This window comes from Neofelis nebulosa, chromosome 1, assembly GCF_028018385.1.
Source record: "Neofelis nebulosa isolate mNeoNeb1 chromosome 1, mNeoNeb1.pri, whole genome shotgun sequence".
In the NCBI taxonomy this organism is placed as follows: Eukaryota; Metazoa; Chordata; class Mammalia; order Carnivora; family Felidae; genus Neofelis; species Neofelis nebulosa.
The window spans coordinates 81,792,516-81,811,433 of record NC_080782.1 but is presented as its reverse complement, the minus strand read 5'-3'; the positions used below and the strand labels follow the sequence as shown (position 1 = coordinate 81,811,433).

At 38.3% G+C, this 18,918-nt stretch overlaps 1 protein-coding gene across 1 annotated transcript in view; it reads right to left on the bottom strand.

Annotated features, from left to right (window-relative positions):
- PCSK1 (proprotein convertase subtilisin/kexin type 1) overlaps nucleotides 1-18,918 on the bottom strand; it is a 44,336-nt gene that overhangs the window by 10,164 nt on the left and 15,254 nt on the right. Inside the window, exons 6-10 of the mRNA XM_058726649.1 lie at nucleotides 18,100-18,188; nucleotides 14,987-15,159; nucleotides 13,719-13,931; nucleotides 11,111-11,211; nucleotides 1,384-1,617 (exon numbers count right to left, since the gene is read on the bottom strand). Of these exons, the coding sequence (XP_058582632.1) occupies nucleotides 1,384-1,617; nucleotides 11,111-11,211; nucleotides 13,719-13,931; nucleotides 14,987-15,159; nucleotides 18,100-18,188 (810 nt within the window). The remainder of the gene's footprint in view (nucleotides 1-1,383; nucleotides 1,618-11,110; nucleotides 11,212-13,718; nucleotides 13,932-14,986; nucleotides 15,160-18,099; nucleotides 18,189-18,918) is intronic.

Here is an 18,918-nt window from a genome sequence, read left to right as displayed (position 1 = left end):
TCTCTGCCCCTCCCCCGTTCATGCTCTGTCTCTCTCTGTCCCAAAAATAAATTAAAAAAAAAAAAAACGTTGAAAAAAAAAAAATAAATAAAATAAAATAAAATAAAATAGTCAAATTCATAGATTCAAAAAGTGGAATTGTGGTTGCCTGGGGCTAGGGGAAAATGGAGTTGCTAATCAATGGGCATGTAAGTTACACAAGATGCATAAGTTCTAGAGATCAGTTGTGCAACAATTGTACTTAGAATCAACAATAATGTATTGCATACTTAAAAGTTAAAGAGGGTAGGTCTCATGGTAAGAGTTCTTACTACAATAAAACAAAATAGAAAAGAAAAGAAAACATTTGGTGAGGAACAGAGATACAAGAATATAGTGCTATTTGCTGTGGAATAGAATTTAGGGAGGTTTGCCTTGGACCCATCAAAAAGTGGTCCATTACTGAAATGGGCCCTCTTAAGAAATGATATTCTCTCCATAACGAATGTTCCCCAAGGCTCCCACTCTCAGATTTTTTTCTGTAAGTGGGTCTTTTTTTTTTTTTTTTTAGTTTTGAAATGTATGATTTACTTATTTTTTAAAGTTTATTTTTGAGAGAGAGAGCACGAGTGAGTGAAGGGCAGAGAGAGAGGCAAAGAGAGAGAATCCCACACAGGCTACACGGAGCCTGAAGCAGGGCTCAAGCTCACCCGGAAGTGGGGCTAGAACTCACCTGGTGTGGGACTCGAACTCACAGCCCGTGAGATCATGACCTGGGCTCCAGTCAGATGCTTAACTGACTGAGCTACCCAGCCACCCCAATGAGCAGATCTTTAATATAATCATGGTTTCCTTGAAAGAATCAACAAAATAGTTATACCAGATTCTGCTTCTCTGGCCAGATCTGGTAGGCTGGATGTGTTCTTATGTAAAAGCAGCATGGTAAACGATCATTCATGGAAAAAAAAAAAAAATCATGAATCACATAGGACTATAGTGTGAAGAGAGGCTCTTCTGGAAATGGGTTTTGGATAATATTGGTTGGTAAGTATTACATATAATCAATTCTATGATACATTTTTTTAAAAAAACTTTAACATCTTTGACTTTGGGATTAATCTTAAAACTAATAGCTAGTAATAGTTTAATTGGCAATGAGTTTTCTTAGTGATATATAAAACAATGAATATAGATAGGCTAGGAAAGGAAAATGGAAATATGCTAAGTTGACTTGCAGATTTCTGATCTTTCAATGATTCCCATGGGCCCACAGGGAACTATGGCAAATGCTCTCTCCATCTACTTCAGAGGGTAGGTGAGAAAAAACATTGGGCAGAGTGACAAACATCATAATCAAATAGTGCCATGGGCACACATTTGTTTAAAATTCCTGCAGATACTTACCTGGGCTCAAATTCATTGTCCTTTACAACACACTCTTTCTTCTCAGGCACACTGGTCCAGGTCCTGGGATCAGCTAAATCCACCAGAGCTTTGGCATTTAGCAACCCAAATCCAAATCGACTATTCACCATCAGGCCTGCTCCATTCTTTTTCCATCCAGGGTTATTGGCCAGTGGGTCATACTCAGAGGTCCAGACAACCAAGTGCTGCATGTCTCGCCATGTAAGATTTGGACTGGAGGGGAAATGACCCAAAATATTTTTCAGGGACAAAAAATGATGTATCCTTGAAAAAGTAAAACAAGTATCTTCTTGTTTTACTTGTAAGCAAAGTAAGTAAAGTTTTACTTGTTTTACTTGTATCTTCTTGTTTTACTTGTAAGTAAAACAAGTAAAAAAAGTAAAAACAAGCATCTTCTATTTATAGATAATGAAGTCCTTTTTGCAACTATACTTTTATTGTTGTATTTCTTTTGGTGTATCTTTTCATTTGGAATTTAAAATACAGTACTGAAAGTTTCTCTCCATACCATATAAATTAAGCTCCTATTATAAGTAAAATTTGGGTTTCAATATTGTAGAAATATGTAATTTTGTCCCCGATTTTTACTGGAACAAAAATTTTAAATGACAAAACTTCCTTTGTGTCTCTGTTTTCTGCTGTCTATTCACAGCCTTGGCACTTTCCACATTATGCACTCACAGATGAGGCTTTGACTTCCTTCTTAGGAAGACTCAGATTTTAAAGACATAGCTTGGCTCCATAGTCTTAAATATCTTGCCTCTTTTCTTTATATATCAATGTTAAGAATACACTTATCTTGATGAGCACTGAGTCGTATGTGGGTTTGTTGATTCACTATATTTTACACCTGGAACTCATCTAATACTGTATGTTAACTACACTGGAATTAAAATTTAAAACAAATTGTCAAAGTCTTAGCTACTTAACATTACTCTTGCAAGACACTATGCTGAATACTGTGGAGATATCAAAGGAGGTGATTCTTATCTTTAAGAAGTACACAATCCAGCAAAAGAAGTAAGCTTTTCTATAACTGTAATGTACCTGTTGAATACTTTATTCATGGCATCATGTGTTATAGGAATTTAGAGAAGGAAGAGCTCTGGGGATGGGAAGATCTAGGAAAGCTTTGCTAGGAGGAAATAATTTATCTGAACTTTGAAGTTTGGGTAGAATGTCAAGAAGTGAAGAGATAGAAAAGGGATGAGGCAACAGAACAAAACCTACAAGGGTGAAAATATAGGATGTGACCAGAATACAGTGAGGTGTTGGTTTTCTAGAACAGGGAAGAGGTGATAGGGTACTGAGCTGGATGGTGAGGACCTTGGATGCCAGGAAAAGGAGCTTATGCTTTATCCCTTGGGCAACCGGGAATCAAGGATTTTTGAGCAAGGAAACGGCATAATTAGAAGTCTTGATAAGATTAATTTATCAGCAATATAAAGATACATCAGAGATACTTGGGATTTTTGGATCTATTATAATAAAGATGGATCTATTTGGATCTATTATAATAAAGCCTTCCCAGATCTTTCTTTTTAAAATTTCAATTCTCCTCACATGCTCCTGAACTCCTTTATCCTTCTTCCCCCCCCCACCTTTAATAGTACTCTTCTAACATACTGCGTAATTCATTTGTTTTGTATATTTTAATGTCTGTCTCCCCTGCTATAGCTATGTAGGAAGGGTTGACATTTTTATCTATCTAGTTCTCTGATGTATACCATTCAGAAGAATGCCAGGCACAGGCGATATGCTGAGTTAAATATTTGTTGGTTGGATGACTGAATGTGCCTAAGTATTAAGTAGCCCTAATAATTTTTAAACTTGTAGCATTTTGTCATTAGATTCTTTTAGGATCAGAAGCTTTTCCTTAGCTTTGAGACCTGCATTGTTTCTATCAAGCCAATCAAGCATTATTTAATAAATAAATACCGAAGAGTTTTGTCCTCAAGTTTTATATCTTAGCACTAGGTTGTTAAACAACCATCAGGGGAATCTGGCTTAATTTGCTATCTTTTTCCTCAGAGCCCAAAATGTACTGGTTAAACAGTCCCCTGGTGACAAGAAAGAGGCAACACACATCCTTAAACACTGAAAAGTCTGGTTCTTGGTTAAAATTCCACATGTGATTTTCAGGTTTTTTAGAGGCATGACAAAGGCTCTACCTGGCAGGCTTTATGGAGAAACTTCCCTCCCCACACCAGCCTAGATGTGGTCTCTAAAAGGAGTTGCCATCAAGGACTCAGGCCCCTACCTGGTTAGGTATATTTACTTTACCACCCCTTTTGCCTTCATTCCTAGGTCTTCTTATCTGAGGCCAAGGGTAGAGGTCTTCTTCAGACCTCTGGACTCTACCCAAGGCCTCCTTATGGGGAGAAAGGAGGACACCTTAAGATACTTCTGCCCATTCTGACTCAGTACCCAGTACCATACTCTCAGCCTTCATTCCTGCCCCATCCCCACCCCAGTCAATAAAACTAGCAGGGCCTTATGTTTGGGCTCCCTCAACAGTGACATGACTCCCCATGTCTGTGCTACTTTACCTGCCATTCAACTGGCACACTTTCCACGGAGGAAAATGGAATAGGGGGAGTTAGCATTTTTTTCTGATTTTAGACTCTTGTTTAAAACATTGTAGTAAGCAGTTAAAGGCTTAACTCTTTCATTTTGTATTTATTGCTTTAATCTGCTATTCTGACACCCAGCAGCTTAGTTCTCTCTCTCATTTCAGCTCCTGACAAACATAACACCTAACTCTAGTGAGTGACTGATGGAGTGCTTAGAAAGACTCCAGTTCATTGATTCTTATGGGCCCCAGACTGCTTGCATCACAGTTACCTGTTATACTTGTGAATAGTGAAAATTCCTGAATTCCACCTAAACCTATTGAATCAAAATATCTGAGGGTAGGACATGATTTTGATATTTATATTTCAAAAAACTGTCTAGTTAATTCTATGTCATAGCTAAAATAATAGGAACTGGAAGAAAGCATACAAGCGTATAACCAATTAAGACAATTGAAAGTCTTTTCAAATCATGGGGTTGGAATAGGGAGTAATAGAAAGCACATCAAACCATATTTTATACCAAAAAGACCTGTGCTGTCTCAAGCAAGTCACCTCATTTCCCTGAGCCTGAGGTGACTCATCTGTAAGATGAGAGGGTTGAGTATGATAATCTCCAGAATTCTTTCCTATTCATACCTCCTATCTGCCCAGTATCATAAATACCTTATTTAGGTAGTGTTTCCAAGTTGGCCAACCCACACTAAGGAATATTAATTGACTAATTAACTAATAAAAATTCATTATCTTAGCAGAAATGGCTATTTTCTCAGTATAGGAACTAATTCCGTTCTATTAAGCATTTTATTGAAATTCTTGCTTCCTTCCAGTTTTTTTTAAGCTTATATATTTATTTTGAAACAGAGAAACAGATAAACCAGGGGAGGGGCAGAGAGAGAGAGAGAGAGAAGGAGAGAATCCCAAACAGGCTCTGCATTGTCAGTGCAGAGCCAGACTCAGGGCTTGATCTCACAAACCATGAGATCATGACCTGAGCTGATATCAGAGTTGGGTGCCCAACTGACTGAGCCATCCAAGCACCTCCTTCCAGTTTTTGAAAGGAAGTTTTAGGTAAAAGCTTCTAACCTTTGTGGTCAGTGGGAAACACATCAATTTCTCATTTGGACCATCAGTGCAAGCAGGTGTGTATATGGAGGTTGGGGTGAGGAAGTTTACTAAGGAGATATAAGGCAGGGTTATGAAATCAAACATAAAGCATAGACTTTCTGTAGCAGATAATTTATTTTCTATTTAGGTGCAGGCTTTATTTTTAAAAAAATTTTAACCTAATCTTTGCAAAAGATTCAGGGGAACTTCACTGTCATGCAGTTAGGAAAATTAAGCTTGTTTTCCTAAAGGGTTATTCTCCATTTATGTGATCGCATTTCATAAATGAAAAGAAACTGCTAACAATAGTGGATCTCATTCCTGACAGCCTTCCTTTGTTAATTAGTGCTCAACAGCATCCACAATAATTAAATTTTTAAAAACTCCATTAGGTTGCTAATCAAGGATATGTTTATAGAAAATAAGGAATATGGAATTAAACATTGAAATTAAGCATTGCTTCTAATTAGTGTAGGTAAAGTAATCTAGAGACAAAATTCTAAAGTGAAAAATCTTACAGGCTACCTGGTTCAGCCTCTAATCACATGTAAGCAAACCTAGATATTAAAGATTTTCTAACCTGGACACTTTCCAACATTTCACAACCCACTGAGTCAAGGATTTCTTTGATGTGTTTTAACCAAAAGTTCCATTGCAGCATCGAAATCGAATCCTATTTCCCTTTCTCTAGCCTTTAATGAAAACAGATTAGTTCATCTGGATGTTTAATACCTCCAGAGGTATAAAAGGAGTCAGTATTTTACTTCAGAATTTTTGTTCTTTATTAAAAATTATTCTGATTCCTCTGCTCTCTCCTCAGAATAACTGAGGCTATGCCAATTAAGTACCCTATTGAGCATCTTTACAACCATACCTAGATGAGATTGTAGGAAAATGCAATTGTAAAGTAACTCTTTACAGAAGTTGTTTCTTGAAATTTAGTTAAGGTACTCCCATCACTAAAACTAGCTGGGATCCTTGTTAAAAATGGGGATTCCCAGGCCAAATACCAGATATTTTTGAATCTGAGCACTGGCATTAGGACTTGGGAATCTGCCTATTAAATAAATCCCAAAGGATTATGCTGCTGTTCAAGAAACACTCTTCTAGGAAAGAAAAACATTCCTCTACACATATTTGAGCCAATACCTATTCTTTCTCCTCCGTTCTCCTCTTCCCATTCCCTGACATTCCAGCTATGTCATGTTTAATGTTTAATGTAGTATAATAGGTAATCCTCTTGTGGCAAGGAGTCTTTTATGATAAACTCACAAGCACATGAGTTATGACAGTCCTTTATCAGCATCAATCTTCTTAACACCTCTTTCTTTGAGGGTCTGATGGACTGCCATCCAACATTTCCTCTCCCTTGCAGGCCTGTGGGAGGCAGTGTAATATGTAGTAGCAGATAGCACAGGCTTTGTGGTCAGACAGATCTGATTTTGAATCTGCTTTTGGGATCTTGGTTACATTTCTCAACCTCTCTAAGCCTCAAGTTCTTCTTTTATAAAATGCAAGTAATAATTTCTTTTTCAGAAGGCTGTTGTAAGGGCTAGAATTAGTATTGTATACAAAGAGGTTAGCACAGTGTCCAGCTCATAGTAAGAACCTGACAAATACTGAAGGTTATTATTCTTGATAAATTTAGCCCACAGTTGTTCTCCATAGTTGATCCTTGAGGAGTGACCCTTGGTTAAATGATTTATCCCAATCTTGATTGTCTAGAGGCACTTTTAGAAATTCTGCCATTCAACAAAAACAGACACATAGACTAATGGAATAGAATAGAAACCCCAGAACTAGAGCCACAAAAGTATGGCCAACTAATCTTTGACAAAGCAGGAAAGAATATCCAATGGACAAAAGACAGTCTCTTTAACAAATGGTGCTGGGAGAACTGGACAGCAACATGCAGAAGGATGAAACTAGACCACTTTCTTACAGCATTCACAAAAACAAACTCAAAATGGATAAAGGACCTGAATGTGAGACAGGAAACCATCAAAACCCTAGAGGGGAAAGCAGGGAAAGACCTCTCTGACCTCAGCCGCAGCAATTTCTTACTTGACACAACTTCCAAGTCAAGGGAATTAAAAGCAAAAATGAACTATTGGGACCTCATGAAGATAAAAAGCTTCTGCACAGCAAAGGAAACAACCAACAAAACTAAAAGGCAACCAATGGAATGGGAAAAGATATTTGCAAATGACATATCAGTCAAAGGGCTAGTATCCAAAATCTACAAAGAGCTCAACAAACTCCACACCCGAGAAACAAATAATCCAGTGAAGAAATGGGCAGAAAACATGAATAGATACTTCTCTAAAGAAGACATCCAGATGGCCAACAGGCACATGAAAAGATGCTCAATGTCACTTCTCATCAGGGAAATACAAATCAAAACCACACTCAGATACTACATCATGCCAGTCAGAGTGGCCAAAATGAACAAATCAGGAGACTATAGATGCTGGAGAGGATGTGGAGAAATGGGAACCCTCTTGCACTGTTGGTGGGAATGCAAACTGGTGCAGCTGCTCTGGAAAACAGTGTGGAGGTTCCTCAAAAAGTAAAAATAGACATACCCTATAACCCAGCAGTAGCACTGGTAGGAATTTACCCAAGGGATACGGGAGTACTGATGCATAGGGGCACTTGTACCCCAATGTTCATAGCAGCACTCTCAACAATAGCTAAATTATGGAAAGAGCCTAAATGTCCATCAACTGACGAATGGATAAAGAAATTGTGGTTTATATATACAATGGAATACTACGTGGCAATGATAAAGAATGAAATATGGCTTTTTGTAGCAACGTGGATGGAACTGGAGAGTGTTATGCTAAGTGAAATAAGTCATACAGAGAAGGACAGATTCCATATGTTTTCACTCCTATATGGATCCTGAGAAACTTAGCGGAAGGCCATGGGGGAGGGGAAGGAAAAAAAATGGTTAGAGAGGGAGGGAGCCAAAACATAAGAGACTCCTAAAAACTGAGAACAAACTGAAGGTTTATGGGGGGTGGGAGGGGTGGGTGGGTGATGGGTATTGAGGAGGGCACCTGTTGGGATGCGCACTGGGTGTTGTATGGAAACCAATTTGACAATAAATTTCATATTTAAAAAAAAGAAATTCTGCCATTCAGAGTTTCTGAAATAATCATCTTGGTGTAGACAATTGAATAGAGTTCAGAAACCTGTCTATTTGAGAACAGATGTCTCACTAATTTCCATGTACTTTGTCAGGATGTATATAAAATGTAAGCTAGAGTATGTCTATCTTATTGACAATTGAATCAAAATGAAAGGAATTAAATTCTTATTATATGCACCATGGATTCCTAGTATCTCTTATATTATGAACGGTGTGAGAAGCTCATGGAACCCACAAACCATTCCTTCAGGAAAGTGCCATACACATACTTATAAGCAATTCTGCATCTAGTTTCAATGAAGTTCATGAACTGCTGGTAGCTTATTTATGTTATTTCATAGCAACCCATGAAGCTCCTGCTTTAAAAAATATTCTATTAAAAATTAACTGAAGTTAATGAGGCTAGATCATTCTTAGATCATTTTCTTCTTGCACAGAAAAAAGTTTGAAATTTTAGAAATCAGAGGTTATAATTTTAATTTTCAGTTCTTACATGAAATTAATATTACATCTGTTCATTGAGATAGGTGTTTCTACTATACTGGTCACTAGACAAGGATGGGTTAGGTCTGGATACTTCTATTTACATGCATCTGATAAGTGTTGGGTAGAAAAGACTTAAAATTTTAAGGATAATTTTTTTACAGCTTCCTGGAACTAACAGCTTATATTCTCAAATCACAACTATCATCAGCCTATTTCACCATCTGTGTGAAACAGCTTGCTTTCATTTGACCTTATTTTCTTCGACTCTGGATGTTCCACCACCAACTTCAGTAATTCGTGTTGGATGACACCTTCAATTTTCAAAAAGGAAGAAATTTGGAAAAAAAAAAAAAAAAGATCTGATCTAACCCTTCCCTTTTAGAGGTAGTAAATTGAGCCCTCAACTGGAGATTAACTTGCCTGAGGTAGGGATATGCCTAGAACTTGAAGCCATGTGTTCCTTGAACTTTTGAGTGCTTAGATTATTTTTCCTTGAATTTGGGTTGAATCTGCTGATGCGAGTCTGACCTTGTGTTCATAGACTCTGCCTTCTGTCCATTCCTCTCCTGTTACAAGTGAACTCAGATTCTCAATGCAGCTCTTCTGCTGGGCCCCAGAGCTTCAAGTTTCCCTGTTTCTGACTGATCCCCTGGATTTTCTCTTCCCTTACCAGACATCTTCCCAGTCTCTCCAACTAGGTAAATTCTTGTGCAAAACTTCCTAGGCTTGTCTTGCTTAGCCACTGTGGCCATCTCATTGCTGAGATACCACGACGAAACCACAACTTCACAGGTGGCCCCAGGGCTCCTGGATCTACGTTGGACTTTCCAGAACAAATACTTAGCAACTTCAGAGTTTTTCCAGCCATGGCACAGGCCAAGGTGTTCTATTTTTCTGCTATTATGAACCTCGTCTACTGAATATGATGTGAGGGGAATGCTTTGTTCTTTCTCTAGAGAATACAGATGTTCTTCAATGATAACCTTCTTATTAGGAAGGATAACAGTAACTTGCAAATTTAACCACCTCCTCTATCATGCAACCAGAGCACCTGACTTGATATTGAAAGTTTTCTTGCCACCAGAAAGCAGAAACAAGGACAGATAAAAAGCTGTAGATACACAGTGTGCAACAGTTAGATTTTTTCCTTTGTATTAAGAGTTGTACTATTGGGTAACCAATATGAGGAAAAAAATAATGCCAAATCCTTTTTTAACATCATACAGTAAAATTCCAGGGGAATTTAGAATTTAGATATGGCAAAGGAATCATAATAAAAGACATATAAATAAATGTTAATCTAATTTGAGGTCATAAATATTTTTCTGAGCATGAAAGCAAAGGAAAAAGTCTTAAAGATACTGACAAATATAGGTGTATATATACTCATTTCATTGCAATAAAAATTACATATAAGTAAAATTAAAAGGTAAATGTCAAGCTAACCAAGCATTAATAGCTTTTCTAAACTAAGGTCATAAAACAAAATCAAGGTCATAAACAAGCAATCACAGGTGATAAATGGCCAAAGAATATAAGATATTGAGCTTCATCACTAGTGAAATAAAAGCATATAAAGTTGAGATACCATTTTGCCCTATTAAAATAGCAAACATTTTAAAAGATAATAAAAGTAACTTTGGTAAGGAAACTTGCACTTGGACACAGTATTGACGGTAATGTAAAATGATATGGTCTTTCTAGATAGTAACTTGTCAGTATGTAGCGAAATCATTAAAACATGCACGCCCTTTGACCCAGAAATTCCGATCAGGGGTGTTTATCCTGAGGAAATTATCAGAGATAACAACCAATATTTATGGACAAGAGTGTGTATCTAAACATGATTAGATGACTTTAATATAATTCGCATTTATATAATGGGATACTACAAACAGATAATTCTGTTTTTAATTTTCATGTTTCCTGATATGTTAGATCAGCTCTAGGATTGGTTTATATAATCTGAAAAAAGAGGAATGTTTTATAAGCTTATTGTTCCTAATACTGCCCACAGGAAATTATCTGGACAAAGTCTTTCCTGGTGGGAACAAACAGAAGTGAGAAGGCCTTGCAGCTAAGTGGTAGAAAAATTGGGAGGAAAGCATGAATTTTTAAAGGTCAAAGAACATTGATTTAGCCATGAGAAAGTGCTCTTAATATATTATAGGGTAGATTTTAAAAATTACAAAATTACATGTATACTAAGTTCCCAATTTTGTAAGTGTGTGTGTGTGTTAAATCTACATGGAGATGTTAACAGGAAGAGGACTTATATTTTAATAGTTTTCTAAGTTTCCTATTGTAAGCATAATTGAGAAAGCAATATATGTTATTAAAAAGAAGGAGAGGCAATAAAGGTGATTAGAAGTTTTCTGGGCCTTACTTGGCTTCCAGCGCCAGAGCGAAGATGCCAGCAGCCAGGGGTGCTGAGGCTGAGGTGCCCGTGTGGGTCTCTGTGCAGTCATTGTGCAGGTCGGCACTGGTCTGGGTGGCATCCGGAAGGGAAGAAATGCAGGAGAGCATGTGAGGAGTGTTCTCCATCCCTGGGGGTTAACCATACCTAAGGCTGCATCTGCTACGATCAGGAAACTCAGCTGATTCGATTCCCTACTTCCTCTGTTAAACCATAGGCGGATGTTTGCCATCTGCTGATATTTTAGTTCACTCTCCTCTATATACAACTTGTGTATAATTCTGGCATCAAGATGCCTTTTCTGGGGATGAAGTACTCCCACTATGAATATTTTCTGAGATTCCCAAACGAAATACTGTCTGTAAAGAAGGGACAGTTTCAAAATCACTGTGAATCATGCTGGCCCATTAATCATCAGGTCCATTGTGTTTAGTCTGGCATATTTAGAAATTCTGCTTCATGCAAAATTCCCATTTGCCTTCAAATTGACATCTGACTGTCTCTTCAGCACGAGGATGTAGAGCCATTCTGATTTTGGCCACTTGAACTACTTGCACAAATTTGCTTAGTATGTATGTAGTGTGCACTCACTGTTGATATCATCTGATGGCCATGAGTTAGTGTCCATATTTGCACTATGATGAAAATGGTGTTTTTCAAATAAGTGAAAGGTGTGTCAGACTCTGATATGGTTACAAATTGTAAAACTGCTATTCAGTAGATGTGTCCCATGGGCACATGGTTTCCCCATGTGGTTTCCCCATCTGTAGAATGAGGTTGACATTTCCTGACTCATATTCTGAGGATGAAATGAGATCCTGTCTGTGAAAGCATTCTTACACAATATTACTGCACGTAAGGAATTACCCAGGCTAATTTTATCTTAATGAAGAGGTTGCCAAGACTGAAGGGAAGAAACCAGAAAGACTTCCAATCAGTCTGCCTTAAGGACCATAGCATTGCTGGTTGAGCAAGTAGTTGGGCCAAAGGATTACTAACAAGACACCCACCCAGGCTCCTGCACTATCGTTTTTAGCTAGAGATTTCAATGTGTGGGAGGGAGGTGTAAAAAAATAATTTGTTCTATTATCACCTCCTTTGGCTTCCCACTTTGAGTCGCTGAATTTCTCAAGTTATGGTGGTTCTGCTCCTTAGAGAGCTGCGGAAGCAAGGTTGTCCTTTTTCCCTATTGACGCAAGTAAGCCCCCAGAGATGACTATGCTGAGGAAAAGGTTTGCGTAAGACAAAGGCTATGCTATTGCAACCATCTCAAATAGAATCCACCAGCTGTCTCTCCTATGGCTGATTTACCTAAGGAGAGAACTTTACAAAGATGGAAACTCTTCCCCCTACTTCACAGCATAATAGCTCAGATGAGGGACAGTCTATGAAATGGTGACTGAAATGTGTAACAGGCCACTTTCTGACAAGCAACTTTAGATACCCCTAGGGACAACAATAGTCAGGGACTCTGAATATAAGTGGGATACATGTCTGCTATGCCTCTTTCAAAGGCTATAAAATATACCTGTCATAAAGATTTTCTGGGTAGAATATCACCATCTATTATTTGAGTAATTGAATATAAGGGCATGAGAGGGAGGCCAATGTTTCAAGTTGAGGCTAGAGGTTTACTGTCTAAACTAGAGTAAGTTGCAGAAGCAGGCAGAGTTCCAGAATAGTGATCCTGTATGGAAAAGAGAACTAGCAATTTTTTTTGAGACACCATTAATATGAATCTTACACACATTCCAGTGTCTAATTATTATGGGGTTCACCTACAATCTAATTGAATCATGACCTATTATTTCATAGGGATTAGAATTTAGATACTTTAGCTAGATGGTTCTTTCTGTATCAGGAGTTAAATTTGGGACCATACAGTTTAAAATTAAAAGTACTTCCCTTTGTTTGCAAAGCCCCCGAATGGCCCTTCATCACTGTGCCCTTGAAGGGAAATCCAATAATTGCCCTTGGCAGTCTGACTCATGGAAGTGAAGGCACAGCCAAGTGTGGGCTGGAGATGCTCTCTGAGCATATAACCTTCCTGAGCTGTTTATTCAGATGCTGAGAAGTTCATCTCGGGGGAAATTTAGACCGTTATTTTCCTGCAGGTTATCCATTCATAGGAAACATAGCTATTGTATGTTCTGTATTTTTATCATCTGCTAAAGGGCATGTTAGACCATATCCCTGCTATTAAAGGATCAATAAGTACAAGGGCGGTGAAGCCCCTACAACCCTGTAATCTCCTTTAAGGCTGTTCTCAGGGAGGCATCACACAAGCAGAATAGATATTTTGATTCTTGGCTGTATGTAATGACAACTTAGTGGCTTCCCAGGGCTGGGTTTAAAGATGACAGAGAGGCAACATCATCTTGGCAGAGGCATCATTATCCTTGAGAGAGAAAACTCCCCAATAGATGCCAGCCTTTCAGGTGAGCAAAGTGTGAATCTCCCCAGCTGAGTCATCAAGCTTAAGCCAAGCAATTTTACCAAAGGTACTGACCAAAGGATCTTGTCGAATGCAAGCCCTGCTCCCCTACCTAAGCAGAGGAGTTAGACAAAAGCAACATACGATTCGCTGGTCGGTGTAATCGCCACTGCTGTATGAGGTGGCCAGGGTGGAGGAGCACTTCTCAGCATACCAGGGAGACAGGCCTTGCTGGGAGGCGCTGCTGATGGAGATGGTGTAGATGCTGTCTGTGTAGCCGTCACAATCACAGTTATCTCCCTGACGTCCCCCGTTCCCAGAAGCCCAGACGAAGATGGAGCCCTTTCCTTGTCTTCCCTAAAAGAAAAGCCAGACTATATCACATCTATCATCTGTTGGGATCACTGTCACATCCCCATAAAATCCCCAACAAATACATGCATGAAGTTCCCAGAGACATTTATTCAGAGTCTGTTTCAATGCCAGGTGCTCCAGCATCCGTGCTGGAAGTCTCACAAGACTTCATATTACAAGCCACTGGCTTATGGCTCTGCTAGTCCTCCTTCATCTGGGCCCTCTCTGGGATGAGTCAGTGAGTGCTTTTCTCTCTTTCTTTCTTTCTTTCTTTCTTTCTTTCTTTCTTTCTTTCTTTCTTTCTTTCTTTCTTTCTTTTCCTTATTGTAAGGATTCACAATCTGGCCTTTAGCACTCGCTTGTATTCTCTCACTCTTTCCTTGGCTTATGTTGCTGCGTTTGAATCTTTGAACTTCCTCTCTTTCTGCTTAAATCTTCTGGCTGACTGATAGAATGACAAAATCAGACATTATTCAGATCTGTTTTGCAGCTGCATTAAAAGGGACTCTTCAGTTGAATGAAACTCGTCAAGGCTACTCTTTTTTTATGACTTCTCAATTTGTGCTCTCCAAAGTTTCTACTTTTGTTTTATCCTGTGTAGAACAAGGCCTTAGAATCCTGGTAAGAATGCGGTAAATGGAGCAACACAATCAAGGCACAAGTATGTACCAGGCACATACAAAAGAGGAAGTAGCATGTAGCTATATTTAAGGATATGTCCCTAGAGATTTGAAAGAAGTCTGGGTAGTAGTTTACCTAGTATAAAAATCTAAAAGCAGCAGAAAAATGAGAAAGGACATATCCATAGTATTTTTTAAGTAAATACTCTAAGAGTAATGAATCTCTATTGAATGTCAGACCCAATTAGGGAAAACTCCCCTAACCCTTAAGTTCCATCCCTCTGAAGAATGATTTGGCTCTCTAAATGCATTTCAAATTATAAGCAACAATAAGAAATTCAAAGCCATTTCTTTTGATATAATCTAAGTGTTCTTCCCTTTCCTTCATATCCAAGTGGCCAGGTTTCATTTCAGGTAGATCTATATTAAGTATCTCACCTGCTTAACACCAAATTCAAAAGCCTTCTGGGCTAGTCGGCCAGGCCCTTCCACAGTTTTCCCATCATCATTAGGGCCCCAACTGGCACTGTAAATATCCACATGTCCGGGATTGAATCCAATTGAACTGGCTTCAATAGCGTCAGTCACAATGCCATCCAGCATTCTTATGCCTAAACAGAAAGTCAAACAAAAAACACATAAGTGGATGTCAGCATGAACATGTAGAATGGCATGGTGGCCTTAATATTCATTTTATAAAAGACTTGCAAAAGAGTTAAAAAGAAGGTAACCACTGCATGTCTCAGGTGCCCATGACCAGGCTACTATGAGCACAGAAGGAAGATACAAGTCACAGCATCCATAAACTTTGTATCTTCCCTTTGGAAATAACTATATGCACTAAGCAGTGGCCCTGATTGTTATTGATTACAAAATACCTCCCCTCCCTTCACTACCTCAATAACCTGAAAATGACAGGATAGCTTTCAGAAGGAGCCAACAAACAGCCCTACCTTGACATGTCTGTTCATGACTATACCACAAATAACTGTTGCCCATCCTGTGCTGTATGAAGGATTTTGTATGGAACACTGTGCAGCTTGAAAAGATCTACCCACAATAGGAAACTAACAAATAGGGAAAGAACTCTTGTTTCTAAGCACTGATTAAAAATAACCCAGAGGCCATTCTTTTATATGTTTGCTAAGAAATATTCTCAAGGAACATGCTTCCTTTTCTTCTAAATAATCTCAAGGATGAAATCATTGCCATGGATTTTGCTCCTAAGGGGGAATCATTTTTCATCAGGAGAAGGCAGACATGGTAGTTCTTTGTGCTTTCTAACAGGCTGTCATGCATTATCAGACTCATGTATTCAAGAGCCAGGAAGGCAAAAGCAATTGAGACAAATACGAGCAGCTACCTGGTTATTCCTGGCTTCAGGCTGATAATGTAGTTAACTGCACAGCCTTAGATTTGTACCCTATTATTCACTATGGAGCATAGGTAAAAGAATACGTAATTAACATAATTAGCTAAAGTCACATTGATTAAAACAAAGTTATTTGAAAATTTATTTTGGAAAAAGAAAAATCCCAGCTGTACTTACTAGCTTTGTGATCTTGTGCAAGCCACTCAACCTCTTGTGCCTCAGTTTGGTTTTTTTTCAGTTTTAAAATGGGAATGATAACAGATAGCAGTTTACATGCATTGAGGATGTACTATACGCAGCTAACATTCTACAGGCCTTGAACATATGGACTCTCTTCTATCCTTTTGACAACCATTTAAGGTAGATCCTATAATTTTCCCAATTTTATAGGTGGACTGTAAGAGAGGCACAATGGCTTGCTCAGGATCATACAACTTGATATTGGGGAGCTGAGACCTGAATCCCAGAAATTTGGCACCTAAAATCAACCTGTTAACTAACAGAATACACAACCTACAATGTATTATAGGATCAGTGATGGACATACAGTAAGTCCCTAATAAATGAAAAGTATTATTAAAAAATGAATTTGGGACTAGATCACCAAAGGGTGGAATAATGAAAAAAAATCTCAGTAGACTTGCAATCGGAAGTCGTGTTTTGGTTCCACACTGCCAAAAATAGCTGTTACCTTGAGAAACTTGTTTCTGATTACTCCTCAATAAAATGAAGGAATCAGAAAATTCTCTCACAAACTATAGCTAGATAGTACATCATCTTAAAAAATGAATTCTTTCTCTAAGTGATTACTTAATTTGTGCCCCTGTCTTCATTTTCTTTAAATTAACATGGCACTTAAAAAGGAAAAAAAAATCCCACGGCATTTTGACTCTGCTAGTATCAAAGAAATCAGGAATGACGCAAAATTTAATAGTATTTTGTATTCGTGATTCATTATCCATGCCAGGATGTGTATTTATTTGATTTCTAAACAGGAAATCATAATCAAATTCAAGACATCCTTAGGTCGAGTTTAAAGCAGTTTTACTATCATTGGCATGTTCTACAGTTGATCTTTTTTTTTATAGCAGTTTTAGAAAACAAACTAAACTCAAAGTTTGTAGCCTGTGAAAGACCAAGGTAAGGACAGTGAGAAGAGGAGAGAGAATGTGAGCCAGTGTAGGTCTACTGTCCACCCTTCTTCACAGGGATATGGACCTCACCAATGAGTTCTCTTGCCTTCTCACTGGGTTCAACCAACAGGCAGGAGAATGGGGGGTGGGAGGAGAATGGGCGACTCATTCCCTGGGACACTCCTTGCCTAGAAGAAGCTCTGTTGTAACTCAGGGCTACAGCTCCTGTACAGTGGTTCTCTCCTATGGCCACAACTTTCTCTCTACAGTTGCCACTGACCTCTCCTTTCCCATGCTCCTTTAGGCCCAAAGGTCATCACATCTGCTCTCATTTATTAGCCCTTGTTGGCTTCCCTTATCTCTTTTTTTTCAAGTTTTTATTTTAATTCCTATTAGTTATATTGTATATTATAATATATACAATATAACGTATATTATAATATACAATATATTATTGTATATTAAGTGTATAATATAATAATGGCTTCCTTTAAGTCTTACAAATAATTCCTTTATTAAACTGCCCCGATGGAACTTACTGTATATTTCCCAATAGAGGGGAACTGAAACAGCTGACTGAAACAGCTAGGGACTCTAAATCCGTGCTGTCAAAGATAACCTTTGGCTTCTTCATATAACAAGCACGTATTCATTTATTTTTTTAAGACTGTTATTTGCTCTGAAATGAAGAACTACAGAATTGAGAGGCAGGGAAAGTCTTTTCCTAAATTTACCTCCTCTTTCTGTTCCCTTAGCAAGTACTCAATAACAAACCCTTGTAAATTAGCACACAGAGAAAATTAGATTTGGTTCAAAAGCTTTTCAACATTTCCATTTTTCTCCCCACAAAGATGTACAAGCTGTATTCGGCTATCATTTTTTAGGAATCCAGATCCATTGATTTGTTTGCAAATCCTGCAGCACATTCTACATGGAATTATTTTCTTCTTCTGGTTGTTGAAAGCCCCCCTTCCCACCTCATTTACACCAAGTGATGCAAGAGTCAAATTGAAGTGCAGAACTGCAGGAGCAACCCTCTGCTTTACCTCCGACTTTGGAATTGTATGCAACTCCGACCCCACACTTGTGATTATTTGCTTGCATGGCAATTTCTCCTGCACATCTGGTCCCATGTCTGAAGATTAAAAAATAGATATTATAAAACATAAGTGAGGGCAAACTGTTGTTTGCACACGAATCCATGGTACATGGTCACATTAACTTTTTTGTCAACCTTTGTTGCTGGTCTACTTCCCATCAGTATTTGTTGAAGTGCAGGTATCAGATGAAATGGTACTGGAGTTGAAGTATGTGATTCAAATTCCAGCTTCTACCACTGACAAGTGGTGTGACCTTAGGTAAGTCATTTGTCCTCAAAGTATTGTTGCAAACATGCGAGATATTGCATGTATAGCACTTAGAATAGTGGCTGGTATAATGTAAGAATTCAGGAAGTGTTAGCTATGGATACTATCGTGAGCAATTCTGACACTTTTAGAAATCATGGTTTCTATTCCATACTTTTTGGTGAAGTAGCTCCTCACTCCATCTCTAGTGACCTCCTTGGATTAGGTTGTTCTGACCAGTCCTAGTAGGGTAAGTAGAACAGAATTCTCCTCTTAAGCCCTCTTCCCTTCCTCTAACCATATACTACCAAACTAAAGCAACTGAGGGTTTTCTGGTACCAAGAGGAGTTTCAGATTTTAATAGGACACTTCAGGCTAATTGGGAAACCAGGGTTCTCCTGTAACTCTGATTGGGGCTGGAAGCCTGAAGAAGACTGGTTTTGTAATCAGGCAAAGAGGGTAACTCATGATTTCAGAGTACTTGGAGGGAAATGTCAATCTCTAAAACAGAGCAGATTC